Raw genomic sequence first — 15,266 nt, forward strand, 5'->3', positions numbered from 1 at the left:
TAGGGGAGTTATTATAGACACCTGGAAAATTCACTTCCTTATATTGATCTGGAGAACACCAGGGGGTGCAGGACTAGTTGGTGGCGAAGGCTGTGAGAGTTCGTGGAAGTTTCTTGACAGGAATTTGTTGAAGTGGAAAAATCAGTTGAGGGAATTATCCGAATTCAAAAGTCAATTTATTAATTTGTACATAAAATTGTTACAACATCCGGAGTCAAACTCCTCCGCCTACAAATACTTTAACTTTGACTCGACGCGGCTGCGGCAGAGTGGAATAGGTTCCCAAAAATACCTCTCAGGGGGTTGTTCTTGAGGAGATCCCCTCCTGCATGCAGCAGTGAGTCCCCAGCCTTCTCGACCTGAGTTACCACAGTATCCAAATCCTTCTCAACAACACCTGCTGCACTACTGGCGGCAGCGGCCGCAGGACGAGCTGCAGCGGCTGCAGCAGTAGCCACTTGCTCCTCTTCAACTGGATTTCCGCTGACACATAATGCTGGGAAATATGTACTTCATTAGGAATATATATCATCAGGTAATTGCCAGCACTAACGCGTGGTCAAGCTCCAATGAAAGCCCGAAGCCCGAGCTTCAGCACTTGATCTCTTCAAGTCACTTAATGACATCAAGAAATTATCTGAAACCGTTGATTCTCCAATTTTGAGCTGTTAATTTTTATCGACACATTTTCATGTTCAACTCTCCGTTTGTTTTCAATCTTAATGTTGAACATAAACTGCCTGAAGCTGTTGTGATTTATTTTTTCGTCCTTCATTTACTCACGAAGACAGCAAATATTATTTTATTGCGATCGTATTATATATTTTGCCATGTAAATTCATGTTTGCCTCTCTGCAGGAATTCATAGTGCAACATGTCGCAGTAATTTTAATTAAATAATAATGTTGACGAAATGATTTCCTGCAGCGAAGCAATAGTTCATCACTCACCGAATGCAAAGCACAAAAGGGTAATTATTAAATGAGTATTCATCTCGGATAAATTTTTCGTGGTCACCTTGCGATGAACAACTGTTTATTTCAGTTTCGCACATGCGGTTTTTATCTGAATTGTTGTGTATTAAAAAAATAGTCTGCTTGAATTACGACCAACGTCACTAATAAGTCATTATTTTGATTGGCACAGGAATAACGGCATGAATAACAATGTGGTACTACTGTCCGATAATGAATACCGCACTTTGGAAATTATTTTGGATTTATACCATTGCGACTGGTGGAAATGGTAGTATAAAAAGCATGAACACGTGGAGGATAATGGACCGATATAATCTGTCGAGTAATTTATGACGCGCTCTTGGGTTTATGAAAATTTATTTAGAAAATTCTGAACAATCAACGCATACATACGGTTTTATATTTAATACATACAAAACATACAAAATATCATACTTTCCCGTTTCATGACAATCGATATCATCCTACACTAATTAATTAAAATATTGCGATAACGGTCCTGGAGGTAGCATTATTCTCTCCAGATGTTTAATTTTAAATTCTTAATATTTATCAGTAGATTAGATTGCAAAAAATCCATAAAAGTAATGTGAAGTCTATTGTTTTGTAACTGGTGCATCAGTAAAATTATTTTCTGTACGCTGGATTGCGATAGTGATTTACGTAGTTCTTTGGTACTTCACTTATTTCCCTTCTGTGGTTTTTGCGAGCCACCGAGTCCTAAGAGACCGCCGCCTTGTTGGCCACCACCGAGCCCTAAGAGACCGCCGCCTTGTTGGCCACCACCGAGAAGTCCACCAAGTCCTAAAAGACCGCCACCGTTTTGCTGGCCACCACCAAGAAGTCCACCAAGTCCTGGACGACCACCACCGTTTTGCTGGCCACCACCTGCTAGAAGTCCACCGACTCCTGGCAGCACATTACCATTAAGTAATCCGCCTATACCTGGTAGGAGATTGCCATTAAGCAGTCCACCTACTCCTGGAAGGACGTTATGCTCGAGGAGTGAACCTACTCCTGGTAAAAGTCCACCGACTCCTCCTGCCCCACCATTTCCATTGGCTGTACCACCAGCGTCAGCGGGTACAGGTTTTTGTGCCACTTGTTGTGCCGCTGTTAATTAGAGAGTCACTGTTAGACAAATATAGTCATCCACGTGAAATGGCGCGCGCTATTTTGAATTTCCCGCCGGGGGAAATACTGAGACAGCATAATAATTGTTATAATAATTGTTGTAGTTGAAATGGTACATATTTACTCACCGGAAAGGCAGAGAATTGTGAATAACAATACTATGTATTTTTCCATATTTGATTCGCGTACGTGCACGTCTTCTCGGGGAGGAAATCTCTGACTGGTGTTCACGTGTCGATTCCAACATTATATATCACTTGGAACGGAAATAATAACATCCAAAATTTGTGTCTTTTCCCTCATTAATCTTATTTATTCACAAGTCTTCCCAAGATAAAAAAAGCCTGTGTAATATTTTTGAATGTTACTGAATGCGGAAAGTCCGATCGCATTTTCAAAATTCTATTTACGAGGGAGAAGCCCACGCCGAGGGGTCTCAACGTATGAAAATTTTCTGTAATGTCTCTGCAATAAATTTTCCAGAAATTGCTAATTTCTGTTACATTCAAGAGCGCTCTGGGATGGACATGTAGCAAGAAAGAGGATTATACTGGCGGAAAATAATAAAATTATTAGCTTATGCAAGAGGGTCTTTTACAAAAGGTCATAAACCTTGATGTTTATTGAAAACGGTAAAATCCATAATTTTGGTAATCAATTGTTAGGTGCAAAAACCGCACTAGTATATGATTGTTGTTATATGATGGAAAACTGGGAAAATTCAACAGTTTTATCATCTCTACGGTTGGGCACTTTCACCTCATTCCGCAGCGGGTTCACCACCGGGTTGAGTACCAGGTTGAGTACCGGGTTGGGTACCAGGCTGAGTACCGGGTTGAGTACCGGGTTGGGTACCAGGTTGGGTACCGGGTTGGGTACCAGGCTGGGTACCAGGTTGAGTACCAGGTTGAGTACCGGGTTCAGTACCAGGTTGAGTACCGGGTTGGGTACCAGGTTGAGTACCAGGTTGGGTACCAGGTTGGGTACCGGGTTGAGTACCGGGTTCAGTACCAGGTTGAGTACCAGGTTGAGTACCAGGTTGAGTACCTGGTTGGGCACCGGGTCCGGCACCGATAATCGTGCTCAGTGGTACACCACCTGCGGCGATTCCACCAATTCCTCGAGGGCCTCCACCTCCGATGATTCCACTTCCTGGTAGAATACCTCCGCCACCACCACCGAAACCACCCCCACCGCCACCACCACCAATAACTGAGCTAAGGAGACGAGTCAAGGGGTCTTGTGCCGCTGTCAAGTCAAGGAAAAATATTAAAAAATCGAAAGCTGCCCTTTTGTCTGACTACATTCAATTCTATCCACTTCCATCATTAATAATCAGTTTTCAGTGATTTTTTTTATCATCCGGTCACTTATTCAATGTAAATCTATCAAGAAAACAGAATTTCACTCACCAGCGAGGCAAATGATTGTGGATAGCACCAGTAGGTAGTTCCGCATGTTGCAGCCGTTCGTAACAATCTTCTTAGGGAGAAGAATCTCAGAATGTGATGCCCTCCTCGATGAACAGCATTATATACACCAGGAAGTGGAAACGACAATAGTTCTTCGCTTACCAATCTCCCAATAATAACAACTCCTCCCCAGATAAAAATGTTTTTATTTTTTAAAATCCAAATAGACATAAATATGCTCCTAGTGTTTTCACAATTTGTCGTTGAATAACGTCGGTTGGTGGCTGTTTATGCAGACGGAATAGATACTTCGATATGCAAAAATAGAAACAATTACTATATTCGCAAGAAAGAGTACTATAACGATAGAATAAAATAGTTCCCCTGTTCCCAAATAGAAACCTCTATTTTATGGCTGACTAATATACGCGAACATTAACGCAAATAAAGTCAATAAATACATTCATTACAACTGTGAACACAGTCTTTTAAGAATGAACGAATATTGTTATTTTACGTAAAATTTTATTCCATACAAAATTGCATCAGTCTACGTGTATTCCAGAGAGAAAGAGCGCTTGAAAAATATTGCACATATTGCTACACACACATAAATATTCAATAAAATAACCGATCAATTCACGCGATCCGTATTGAATTATCTTGCGATTGTCAGAAGTCGAATGAAGATCGAAATCATCGCCAAGATCATTAAAATAGTCACTGTTTTTTGGTTCATTCCATAGTCTAACAATTGTTGCCCTTATCTATTAAATTGCAGGATGAAAATTACTGACTCACCATATATTCTTTAATTAGTAAATACTATATCACGATGAGAAACGTTCTCATTGGGAATTCTTATGTCTACAGTTGGGGGATTCTATTAACTCAAGTGTTCGTTATCGTCAATCGGTGTTATTGCAACTCACACTCATGCAATATATGTTGTTCCCCAGCACTCAGTGATTTTACAATTGTCAATCATATTGACGTCAATCATCTACTAGATATTGATCACGTGTGCGTTCAATGTTAGGTGAAAAAAAATTGCAATTGAATTATTAGGATTGTAACAATTGTTTATTTTTTATACTGTTTCCTTAAGTTCATGAGGTGTTATCAGACAAGTACATGAATTTCTTTGTACATATTTTTCATTTTTATTGCTCTCTTATAATAATGAGAATACATAAATGATGGAGATCGAAGCAGCGGATGCTTTCTACTCGCTATTTCCATGACTCTTCAAATACTTAATGATTCTAGTTCATTTAACGTAGAAATGGTAAGCAAATGTCTCTGTGTGATTAATCAGTACAGCGTGAACGGATTCATACAAAAATTATGTTCAATTAAATCTAGTTTATTTATCCTATAAGTCGGCGTGAAGGGCCGATACCGCCCAGTAAACCCCCCAACCCAGATGAAGATTTGGATTTCTTGAGAAGATTTCCTAGTAAATTTGCGGATATTAACCCTCCTGGGCCTTTAGGACCACCTTTGGACCCCAATAATTTACCCAAAATATCTGTAACGATATTGCGCTTAACGACTCCACCGCCATCACGAGAACCGGAGCCATCACTAGGGCAGGATTTCCGAAGGGTGTCAGACAGAGTTTTGGTGTCAATAAGACCACCGCCAGTGCCTTTGGCCTTGTTCAGGAGATTGATTAAGACGCCCAGATTGAGTGGACCTCCGGCACCCCCAGGAATGCCCGTACCTTTGTGCTTACGGAGGAGGTTCAGCAGAGTACCGATGTCTATGAGCCCTTTGCCTCCTGAACTGCTCGGTCTGGGGCTAATTATGCTGTTCAATAAACTGACAAGGGCAGTAGCATTGATTAACTTGGGTGGGCCAATACCGGGATGACCGGAGCCGCCGAGACTAGAGCCAAATAGTCGGCTCAATATGTTGATGAGGATGTTGACATTCATCAACGCATTACTGTCCTTGCTAGAGCTAGGACCGCAGCTTGATTGTCTCAGGATTTTAGAGAGAACAGGGGTACTGATCAACTTTCCAAGGCCCGAAGTGGACTGACGACCCGAATCACTGATTTTGCTGAGAAGGCTGAGAAGAGTATTCAAGTTTATCAGTGAACCACCTGTACCCCCCGCGCTTCTCCCCTTTAGTTTGCTCAAGAGCTTCAACAGAATATCGATGTCGATTAAACTTCCGCTGCCTTTTGATTTACCCGGTCCCGGCTGTCCGCTACCGGAGTCCTCGTCTGAACCTCCTTTTTGAGGTTTTTTCCCTTCGGAGGTTTCCTCACCAGGTGAGCAGTCTTCTCCGTCTTGACCGGACTCGCCGCCCTTCTTGTCTTCCCCGCCAGAACCTTCGGTCTCTTCTTCTGAGTCCTGCTCTCTGCTGGGCTTTTTTACGGGCCCATCGTCGTCTGGTTTTTTGGGGCCTCGCGAATCTTCCTGATCACAATCCTCCTCTTGTTCGCCACCTTTTCCTTTGTCCAGTAATCCACCGATTGTTCCAGTAAGCTTACTTTTATCTATCAGTCCGCCTACTAGTCCCCCTAACTTGTCGCCACCGATTGGTATCCTGGGTTTATCTTTACCAATTAATCCGCCGGGTTTATGTCCAGGTGAATCGCAGTCTTCTGAACCCCCGGGTTTTTGACCAAGCAATCCACCCAACTTATCTTTACCGACTAATCCACCTACTGTTCCAGTTACCTTATCTTTATCAACTAATCCTCCTATTGTTCCAGTAAGTTTATCTTTATCAACTAATCCTCCTATTGCTCCAGTAAGTTTATCTTTATCAAGTAATCCACCTACTGTTCCAGTCAGTTTATCTTTATCAACGAATCCTCCTATTGCTCCAGTAAGTTTATCTTTATCAAGTAATCCACCTACTGTTCCAGTCAACTTATCTTTATCAACTAATCCACCTACTGTTCCAGTCAGCTTATCTTTATCAATTAATCCCCCTACTGTTCCAGTAAGTTTATCTTTATCAACTAATCCACCTACTGTTCCCGTCAGCTTATCTTTATCAACCAATCCTCCTATTGTTCCAGTAAGTTTATCTTTATCAACTAATCCACCCACAGTTCCCTGCAGTTTATCTTTGTCAAGTAATCCACCTACTGCTCCAGTTAATTTATCTTTATCCAGCAACCCACCTACTACCCCACCTAACTTATCTTTGTTAACCAATCCACCTAGCGTTCCAATAATCTTATCTTTGCCACCTAATCCGGGGACTAATCCACCCGGTTTGCCTCCACCCTGTGTTTTGCATTCTTCTTCAATTTTTTTATCAGGCAATCCTCGCACTATTCCACCCAACTTATGTTTCCCGAGTACTTGACCCACTGCGCCAGTCAGCTTGTCTTTACCAAGTACTTTACCAACTGTTCCCACGAGCTTATGTTTACTCAGCAATCCTCCTACTACTCCACCTAATTTATCTTTTCCAGGTATGGCGCCTATTACGCCCCCAAGCTTGTCTTTGCCGAGTACTCCACCAACGGTTCCAGCTAGCTTATCTTTTCCAGGTAAGGCACCCAGTACTCCTCCAAGTTTATGTTTGCCCAGTAGTCCTCCTACTACTCCTCCTGGTTTAGGCCCACTGAGCAACCCGCTCGGTTCTCCGCCGGTGTTATCTCCACCGAGTAGTCCACTGACTCCACCGAGTGCATTTGGAATGCCTAGTCCACTCGTTGAACCTGTAATCAAAATAATTAAAAAGTCCTCAACATTTGCAGAATATTGGTTACGTATTTGTTATATTGTTGCAAGATTTTTTTAGGCATTAGGAATTTTTTGTAATCATGATATTTAACTCAGAGGTAATAAATCAAAAATCAGTACTCAAATGCACTCACCAATTATGTAGAACGCTGATAAGCCAAACAGCGTTAGAATTGGTATTTGCGTCATTGCGCCAGACCCGATTGTTGAGGGTGTGAAAGAGTCGTCTGGACTGACCGTTCAATGATCTGGTCGCTTCTTATAGTATTCCACTAGATCAACACGTAGCTTCGAACATAGCGATTCCATTGTCTGCTAAGATCCCCCTTTATTTCTAGAAATAATAATTGGTGTGTTCAACTCCTCACGGGTAAAAACAATCGATCGCCGGTCGATTGAATAAATATGTACGGTTTCAGGATACACGATGTGCTGGTACATGAAATTAAAAACAAAAGCTATTGCTTTTTCGCTGGTCGGCTTTTAAGGCATCAATTTATTGAAGAAATTAATTTTTTTGAATAATTGGAGAGCCCAATAAGATTGCAATTCAATTGGATGATGAGGATCGACTGTTTATATCGATTATAAGGGCAATGATCCATGGGAGGGACTAGTGCGAGTATTTCTGATGCTACCCTTTCCAAGGGCACGTAATCGCTCAAATTAGTATAACATATTTTACAATGAAAACAAGTCCGAACATTTAACACATGATTTTTTCAATTGCGACGTATAATCTGATCAAATATCGTGGTCTTAACCGAGTTAGGCAAGATTGGTCTCATATAGATAAAAATTCGGCAACAAGGAAAAATCTTCCGAATTCACTAACATACTGCAGCTGATGCATCATGCAGATGACAGTAGATAACGTAATTTGTCATGCTTTTAAGGAAAAATAAACATATCCCAAAAATTCTAGACGGATTATTCGTCATTCTCAGACGAAGAATCAACGCATTATTTATGATTTAATTTAAGAAACAAATCAACACTTCGGAGGATAGGAATTAGTCTTTACCCATTGCAGATTGGTATAAAATGCACTCGAGGTTCCCACAGAATTCATTCTCGTGAATAATTTTATTGTGTTCGCTACAATTAAGTTTGGAAAAATGGTTCGGGTGGGAGTACTCGCACTCCTGGGCCTCACAACTTTTTGCGCAATCGGTGAGTGATCGATTTTTATTCAAATCAATTGCTTCAATTCTGATGTGCAACTGCTCTTACAGGCCCCATTGCACATGTAAGTGCAACGGATCCAGCCGCCGTAGATGTGAAAGCATTGGTTGATATCTTGAATAACATCGGTAGTTCAGGTGGTGCAGGAGGTACCGTAGGAGGAGGTGGTGGTGCTGCAAGTCCTAGTTTAGTTAACATCAATCTTTTGGTGCAACTTCTCAATCAACTACGGAGTGGCGGTCAAACCGGTACCGTCAGTACCGGGACGTTAACTGGCATTTGTAATCGAGCGTGTGTCCACCCACCATCATCTTCAGGAACAAACACAGATAGTTTGATAGCCATAAAAATTCTCATTCAACTTTTAAACACCCTCTTGAGATCTGCTGAGGGTGGTGGTAGTGTTGGAGGTGGTGGTGGAAGCACTAGGGGCGGTGGAAGTTTGCTGAGTGTCACCGCTCTCGTCAATTTATTGAACGTGATAGCTGGACGTACTGGTGGCTCATCCCCTGGCGCAACCACTACCAAACCTCTTATAGGCATTGATGTTCTCCTGAATGCCCTCAATTCCTACAGAAGCTCCAGGAGATCTGGTGGAAGAAGATACTGTCATGTGGGTGAATTCAACAAACTCCTGGATCTGGAGACCAAGCGGGCAGGCCAGGGTGTCGGTGAAGGTAGCGTTCTCAATGCCAATGCAATACTGTCTCTTCTGGATCGAGTTACCTACCCTCCTACACGCACTTCAGCGAGAGACAACAGTTTGATTCAGATTAATATTCTTGTGGACGCGTTGAATCAACTTCTTGGTGGTACGGGTCGCTGTGGTGTCAGGGGCTCGTGGGATTGCGGACGTGGTGTTCAAGGCGGAAAGGATGCTCTGGCATCCGTTGACGTCTCCGCGTCTCTTTTGAATAACTGCTCCAAAGACGGTGGTGGGTTGCTTGGTCTTGTTGGAAATCTTCTGAATAATCTGTTAGGTGGCCTGCTCGGTGGGCACGGTGGTCTTCTGGGTGGACTTCTTGGTGGCCTTCTAGGAGGAGGAGGAGGAGGATCGGGTGGGCTTTTAGGTGGCATTTTAGGGTAAAGTTACAACTACAATTAATATTTTCAAATCTTAAGGAACCAATGGGGGCTATCCCTCTTGTCTCCCGTCTTCTTGAATTACGAAACCCTTTTATATTGACAAGTAAATATTTTGGTAAATAAAAAACTGTGCATTTGATAGCGTGTGTTATTATTCGGACGTATAAATCCTATTATACGTCAGGGAAGTGACTTTTTAAATTAATTTTGACTATCAGTTGTTGGGTAAATAATTAAACAAAACAGCTGGTGTTTAATTACACGTTTATATTCTTCATGATTTCTTTTTACATTCCATCTAATGAATATCAATCAGCGCACAAACAAATAACCGTATTAAACAAACAAACGTTAATTCGGCGAAAAACTCTCCTTATGTCATTAACGCGTTAAACTCTGCAAAAATTTATGTATATTTATTTTTATATCCGACCGGACTATGAAATGCAGTATGAACGAGCGCTTAGGTATAATTTATTTATATATTATATACACGGTTTTAACGTTATCAACTTAAGTATTTGAATTTTTTATCAATTTTATATTCAGTGAATCATTGAACTTGTTATTGACGCTCTGATAACACATCTCGTCATCTCCAAAACTTTCTAATTACCTGGACTCTTCGATGCATCATTCACATGAATGAATACACTTTGGGAAGGGGAGGTGAAGCTTCTCTACGTTGATGAGTAAACAATATTCTTTCTACATTTTCGTTGGAGTCATCTAGTTCTAATCTCTAACAAGGTACGAGACAACGAAACATCATCCGAGGATTTCTCTAAAATAATCTACATAATTTCCTAATTATCAACGAATTAATTTTCCATCATTCGTGAGGACTTTTCACTGACGCTGATCTAAAAAATTTTTATCTGTTGATCTCTTTAATCTGACAATCGGGGTTGAATATGCTTGTGGTTGAATTTTCGTTTTCACATTGTCATTATTAATATTTACTGCAGACACATTTTACCCCCAAATTTGAGGCTTTCGCACGTTTATCATCAACACATAAAGCGTAAGGCATTGTCGGATATGTCAGCTGAAATTGTCTGGCCTGAGCGAGCGTCTTTGATATAGCCGCTTACAAAAATATTCATCTGTTATCATTCGTTTCGGTTAAACTTCATATCGGTCAGTGCTCATGATCCTGTTCTTATTCTCTGGATTACATTCGTTATCATTATTTATGAATTTGAGTTTTTGCTAACTTGGTGCGAATTTCAGACGATTTGTGCGTACTACTCATAAATCAATAGAATTGGTGATGAAATAATATTATTTGTGTAGTTGGTGGTGACCCCATGCCCTAGTCTCCTTCGTTTTATTTTAATCTTGATTTTTCCGGCCAATGTTATTCACCTTATTATTTCTTCAGGGTTTATTGATCTACTAGACTACTTCAGCTTTATTCAATTTTACCACATTGAACTTTTGGTTTTTATGACTTTGGCACATTACCGTCTATCTGCTAATTGGATCGGCAATGGGTGTGTCGTGCAGAACTAGTGATGATTCTTGTTGAGTGTGATCGACAGTTTGTGGGCTTTTTTTTTATCTAAAAGTTACTCTACCAATGTAGTGCTCAGTACCGTTGTTTTTACATTGAGAAAGAACTACAGAAATTATAGTAATTGTGGTTTATGTCGATAACAGTTGGATAATTATTTTCTTCCAATTTTAGTTGGATGATAAAAATTAATAACCGTGATGTTTTTTCCTGTTGTTGAGAGGAGACCACCAGGAGGTTTCAATGCCACGGGCTATTGAAGTGGGACTCCTCATGCATTGAAGATCGATCCTATATCTCTAAAAACAAATCATTAGGGTAAAGCAAGTATTTGTTGCTGATTTGTTTGCGCCAATAACTGGGAATTCGAAAAGAAAAAAAATTGTAGTCTTCTCTCAACAGAAATGTATTTCTTCAGTTTGTTTGATCTCTGAAATTCTGAATTCGTTTCTATTTCATGAATTAAACCTCCTCTTCCCACTTTTTACAATAAACAGTTGATCTGAATTTTTCTTCAACGCTGAAAAGCTTTAATAATTGTCCAATCCTATCATATTTAATTAATATTTTTCTGTACTTCAAGTATATATACACTTATTCATAATAATCTTTAAGCCTCAACAATTCCAGTAAATAAGTCTATTGGTATCAGGTCAAAGTACTCGAGTTGGCTCGACCAATAAATTGTTTTCATTTTTTTTCTCACGTTCACATTAAACAAATATTTTTTTTACATATAAAATGAGTCATAAATCTTGCTATGAGAAAAACGAAACAGGGGGTTACTAATTGTAGACAGTCAAGGCCAGCTCGCGTCTTTGATTGCTTTGATAATGAATTAGTCAATATTTTTTTAAAATTTTTTTCTCCCATATTTTTTACATTTTAATTTCTCGCCTTTAGTCAGACTCGATATTAGGAGCTAATTTATCCAAATTTTGTTTTCACTGTACGTGTCAAGCATTCAATTTAACTTTGAACAAGTGTTTGTGTTTTTTAAAGATTTTTTAATGCTTTCTTTATGAAAGAAATCCTCGAGTGTGTTTTTGGCACAAATGGCGACTCTTCTCGGTTATCATTACCAGAAATTTTTTGATGCAATTTTTCGTCGTATTCGTCTTTCTTTATATATTTATTTGGCGTGACTATGATCCCTCTCGCAACACGATTTAACATACATTTTCCGCTTTTTTTCTCCGCAAAATGTCGGGGAAAATTATGAAAAAATTCCATCTCTAGTATTTCGTAATTCGGAATTACGGAGATTTTTCAGTTGTCAAATATGTCATATGTATGCCAAATATTGGCGCAAAAGAATCGTAATCTTTTCACTTGTTTAGGTTCAACTTTTGAATATCTGCTGAGGGATTTACATGACCATTGTCGCCTTTACGTTGCATTTCAGCGCATCGTTGAGGTACATTCGGCCATTTAAGCCGTTTTATTTTTCAGTTTGCTAGTTTCCCACCATCCGCCGGATTAACTATGAAATTCGTTGGGTATAAAAATGAGGAATGATGGGTTTATTAATTGGTCAATTGGTCGAGGTATTAGGTTTCCCATTCTTCGCTGTGTCGTTTTTTTAGTTATTTTCCTCCTACGAAATGCTTTTTATTCACTTTAAGTATATATTTTTCATGCATATTTGAAATAAAAAAGTTATAATGCATGTCAACCTCTTCAATGCCACATTGCGGTATCTCGCAACGTTCTAGAATTATTATGTATCAAACATATCACAATTTTACGTTTCATTGTCGAGGAGAACATTTTGGATTTTCTTATGAATGTTTGTCATCGTTATTATTACTGTATTTTTAATGTTTAGGAGCATATTTTTCCTGTAGTTGCAGTTAAACATCGCTGTACCTCGATCACGATGACCCTGAGGTCTCGATTAAGCACCAAGAATGAAGGGAATAAACAGGGGAGGGGGCGGGGAAGGGAGAAATGTATGGATGCAAGGGAGTTGAATCTCACGATTTTCACAAGGTGTTTTACGGTGGTTCCGGCTCGGAGGTGGGAGATTCCTGCTACGCCTCCAGGAATATAAGAGCCGTTGGCTTTGGCTCCAGATTACTCTTTTTTGCTTCAACAACAAGAAATTCAATCTCATTGCGATCACGCCTCGCGAAGGATTCAGCTATGAGTCGTGCTACTTCCTGATGGTGTAATCCTGAACAAAAGAATATTTTAGGGGATATTAAACATTCAAATTTTTATAGATTTTTCTTTTTTACGAGAGGAATTCATGAATTTTTTACCTTCTACTTTGTGCCCGTCAACCTCGAGGATGAGCTGACCGACTTCAAGACCACCGGCCTCGTAAGCGGCTCCATTATCCTTTATTAAAATTAAATATTCATTAGAAAAGTAACTTGCTGACATTTGAAGTTGTTTTCTCTTGAATAGTCTTTAAACATTTTCCTCGCCAAATCGTAGAAAAATTATGCAAATTTCAGACGACTAGGCTGAGTATTTTAATTGACGGTCGAAAGGCAGATGAATTTTTATTTTATTCAGGTGTTTTTTAATGGTTAAAAAAATCTATACAAGAGCTGCATGAATTTCAGACATTCATTTTTGCAGTGCACTTTTTCCCTCACCATTTCTCAACTTTACGAGCATTAAAATTTTAGTTCAAAACGCGTGTAGCGAGCCTGGAATTTTGTGTTACGAATTCTGAGGGGCCTCACTGTGAAACGTTCACCGGTTCGATAATTTAACGAATAACTTGAAACAAAAGCGTTTAGCCTTGATCGAAAAATGATAATAATCCTCTCGCTGAATGCCTCCATAAAGTTTTTAAAATAAACGCGTAACGGAATTTCCTCATTCTCCAAGTTTTATTATTACAGTTGCGCTCATCAACTGACAAGGAGACGATTATTATTGATTAAGCCCCACTGCAATACAAAATATAAAGCAGTTTGATATTTTCGTGTCATTAGTGGGTAAAAATTATGTGCTCCACACATTCCACATTTCCCAGTTTGTTCTTCGCATTTCTTTCGGTTATTTTCTTGCGAACGGAGGAAAGTACTAGGTCTTCTCCGGTTTATGTTCAATTCTGGGGTTTTTTTCAGTTGTTACAACCCATCTAGGGGGAAGTATCATTAAATTACGTTACTGCCAGGTTCAGAAGAGAGTTATTATCCTCCCATGTCGTTAATGTTTTGCACAGAGTAATTTTGTTTGAATGCGCAGGTATAGATGATAGTGATGTTTCAATAAGAGCTCGCGAAAGTTTCACAGTTCATCAGAGATTGAATATAAGGACATTCCATTTCTATATGCAGAATAATATTTCAAATTCAAAAGCATTATTTAATTCAGAGCTGCAGGTTTCCTCGATAAATCCCCCCATGAGGAGATGGATTGATGGAAGGAATTTGAAAAATCCTCACATGTATATTAATTATCCTAGGTAGAGGATGTTTGGTATTGGCTCCTCCTTCTATCGCAATTCCCAGTATCGATTTGGTCTTCTTGACTGTAATCCTGAGATTTCCTTGGTGATCAGGCACAACGAGTGCTCCATCCTCTTCCCTCCTCTCTGATATTTCACTCCTCGCGAGCCTTTGTGCGCTGTGATGTCTTCGGGGAGGGCCCCCAGCACCGGACGCACCAGTGGCACCACCAGTGCTGCTTCCATCCTCTAGTAATTGCGCTTCCTGCATGTCGAAGCTCCTCGAGAGCTTATGGGCCAGCTCCTGGAAATCCAATTACGAGTAAAGCCAAAAGATCAAAATTCACCTCATCGCAATAATGGCGTGAGTTAAAGTTCCATTATCACGACTTCGCCAATAACGTTTCGATTATTGATTGATAAAAGATGAGATCTAACACATGGTTTATTTGCAGACACAGTTGTACCTAAGGTGGGCCGTAGATGGTCCAAAAATGTGCGAGAGATTTTGATAGAATATTCAGTAAAATATTGAAGACATGCTTGCTGATAGACTGATTTGGTGGTGGGGTGTTTTTGGTGCTCGGAGAGTGGTGGTGTCGTTAATATTGATATTACTATTTTTTTTATTATGATCATCTTCACGTGAATAAATAGTAATCAATGAAGAATCATCTGAGTTTCGGTGCTTAAAGTGATGCATAGAGTGAAAAATTTTAATGTGAAAGTAAAAAAAAATATATTTCACAGTCACCAGTAGATGGAATCGGCTTAGGAAGTTCACACTTGTCACAATGCCCGACTAATTTTGACTTCCAACTTTCATAATTT

The 15,266-nt window shown here is 39.8% G+C and overlaps 5 protein-coding genes across 15 annotated transcripts in view; 1 reads left to right on the top strand and 4 right to left on the bottom strand.

Moving 5' to 3' along the window:
* Positions 1–154: 154 nt before the first annotated feature.
* LOC135163327 (uncharacterized) lies at positions 155–2,546 on the bottom strand. The gene is made up of 3 exons (XM_064122684.1): positions 2,240–2,546; positions 951–2,090; positions 155–496 (listed from the first exon to the last, which is right to left on the bottom strand). The coding sequence occupies exons 1-2, from the start codon at positions 2,283–2,285 to the stop codon at positions 1,657–1,659; spliced, it is 480 nt and encodes a 159-aa protein (XP_063978754.1). The 5' UTR covers positions 2,286–2,546; the 3' UTR covers positions 155–496; positions 951–1,656.
* Positions 2,547–2,700: 154 nt separating this feature from the next.
* Positions 2,701–3,684, bottom strand: LOC135163326 (uncharacterized). 2 transcript variants are annotated; one of them, XM_064122683.1, is made up of 3 exons: positions 3,524–3,684; positions 3,138–3,359; positions 2,701–3,041 (listed from the first exon to the last, which is right to left on the bottom strand). In XM_064122683.1, exons 1-3 carry the CDS (start codon positions 3,567–3,569, stop codon positions 2,872–2,874), a joined length of 438 nt encoding a protein of 145 aa, XP_063978753.1. In that variant the 5' UTR covers positions 3,570–3,684; the 3' UTR covers positions 2,701–2,871. The 2 variants fall into 2 exon arrangements, with proteins under 2 accessions (XP_063978753.1, XP_063978752.1); XM_064122682.1 differs by having other exon boundaries at positions 2,701–3,359; positions 3,524–3,683.
* A 900-nt stretch (positions 3,685–4,584) lies between these two features.
* Positions 4,585–7,531, bottom strand: LOC135163302 (elastin-like). The gene is made up of 2 exons (XM_064122625.1): positions 7,374–7,531; positions 4,585–7,214 (listed from the first exon to the last, which is right to left on the bottom strand). Exons 1-2 carry the CDS (start codon positions 7,426–7,428, stop codon positions 4,894–4,896), a joined length of 2,376 nt encoding a protein of 791 aa, XP_063978695.1. The 5' UTR covers positions 7,429–7,531; the 3' UTR covers positions 4,585–4,893.
* A 731-nt stretch (positions 7,532–8,262) lies between these two features.
* Positions 8,263–9,649, top strand: LOC135163317 (PE-PGRS family protein PE_PGRS3-like). Its single transcript, XM_064122661.1, has 2 exons — positions 8,263–8,412; positions 8,475–9,649. The coding sequence occupies exons 1-2, from the start codon at positions 8,358–8,360 to the stop codon at positions 9,509–9,511; spliced, it is 1,092 nt and encodes a 363-aa protein (XP_063978731.1). The 5' UTR covers positions 8,263–8,357; the 3' UTR covers positions 9,512–9,649.
* A 108-nt stretch (positions 9,650–9,757) lies between these two features.
* The window catches only part of Dysc (dyschronic), a 33,551-nt gene continuing 28,042 nt past the window's right edge, over positions 9,758–15,266 (bottom strand). For all 10 annotated transcript variants that reach the window (XM_064122617.1, XM_064122624.1, XM_064122622.1 and 7 more), the window contains 3 exons: positions 14,434–14,739; positions 13,291–13,369; positions 9,758–13,202 (listed from right to left, as the gene is read on the bottom strand). In XM_064122617.1, the coding sequence (XP_063978687.1) occupies positions 13,060–13,202; positions 13,291–13,369; positions 14,434–14,739 (528 nt within the window). In that variant the 3' untranslated portion in view covers positions 9,758–13,059. The remainder of the gene's footprint in view (positions 13,203–13,290; positions 13,370–14,433; positions 14,740–15,266) is intronic.

Source organism: Diachasmimorpha longicaudata, chromosome 6 (genome assembly GCF_034640455.1).
Source record: "Diachasmimorpha longicaudata isolate KC_UGA_2023 chromosome 6, iyDiaLong2, whole genome shotgun sequence".
Lineage (NCBI taxonomy): Eukaryota > Metazoa > Arthropoda > Insecta > Hymenoptera > Braconidae > Diachasmimorpha > Diachasmimorpha longicaudata.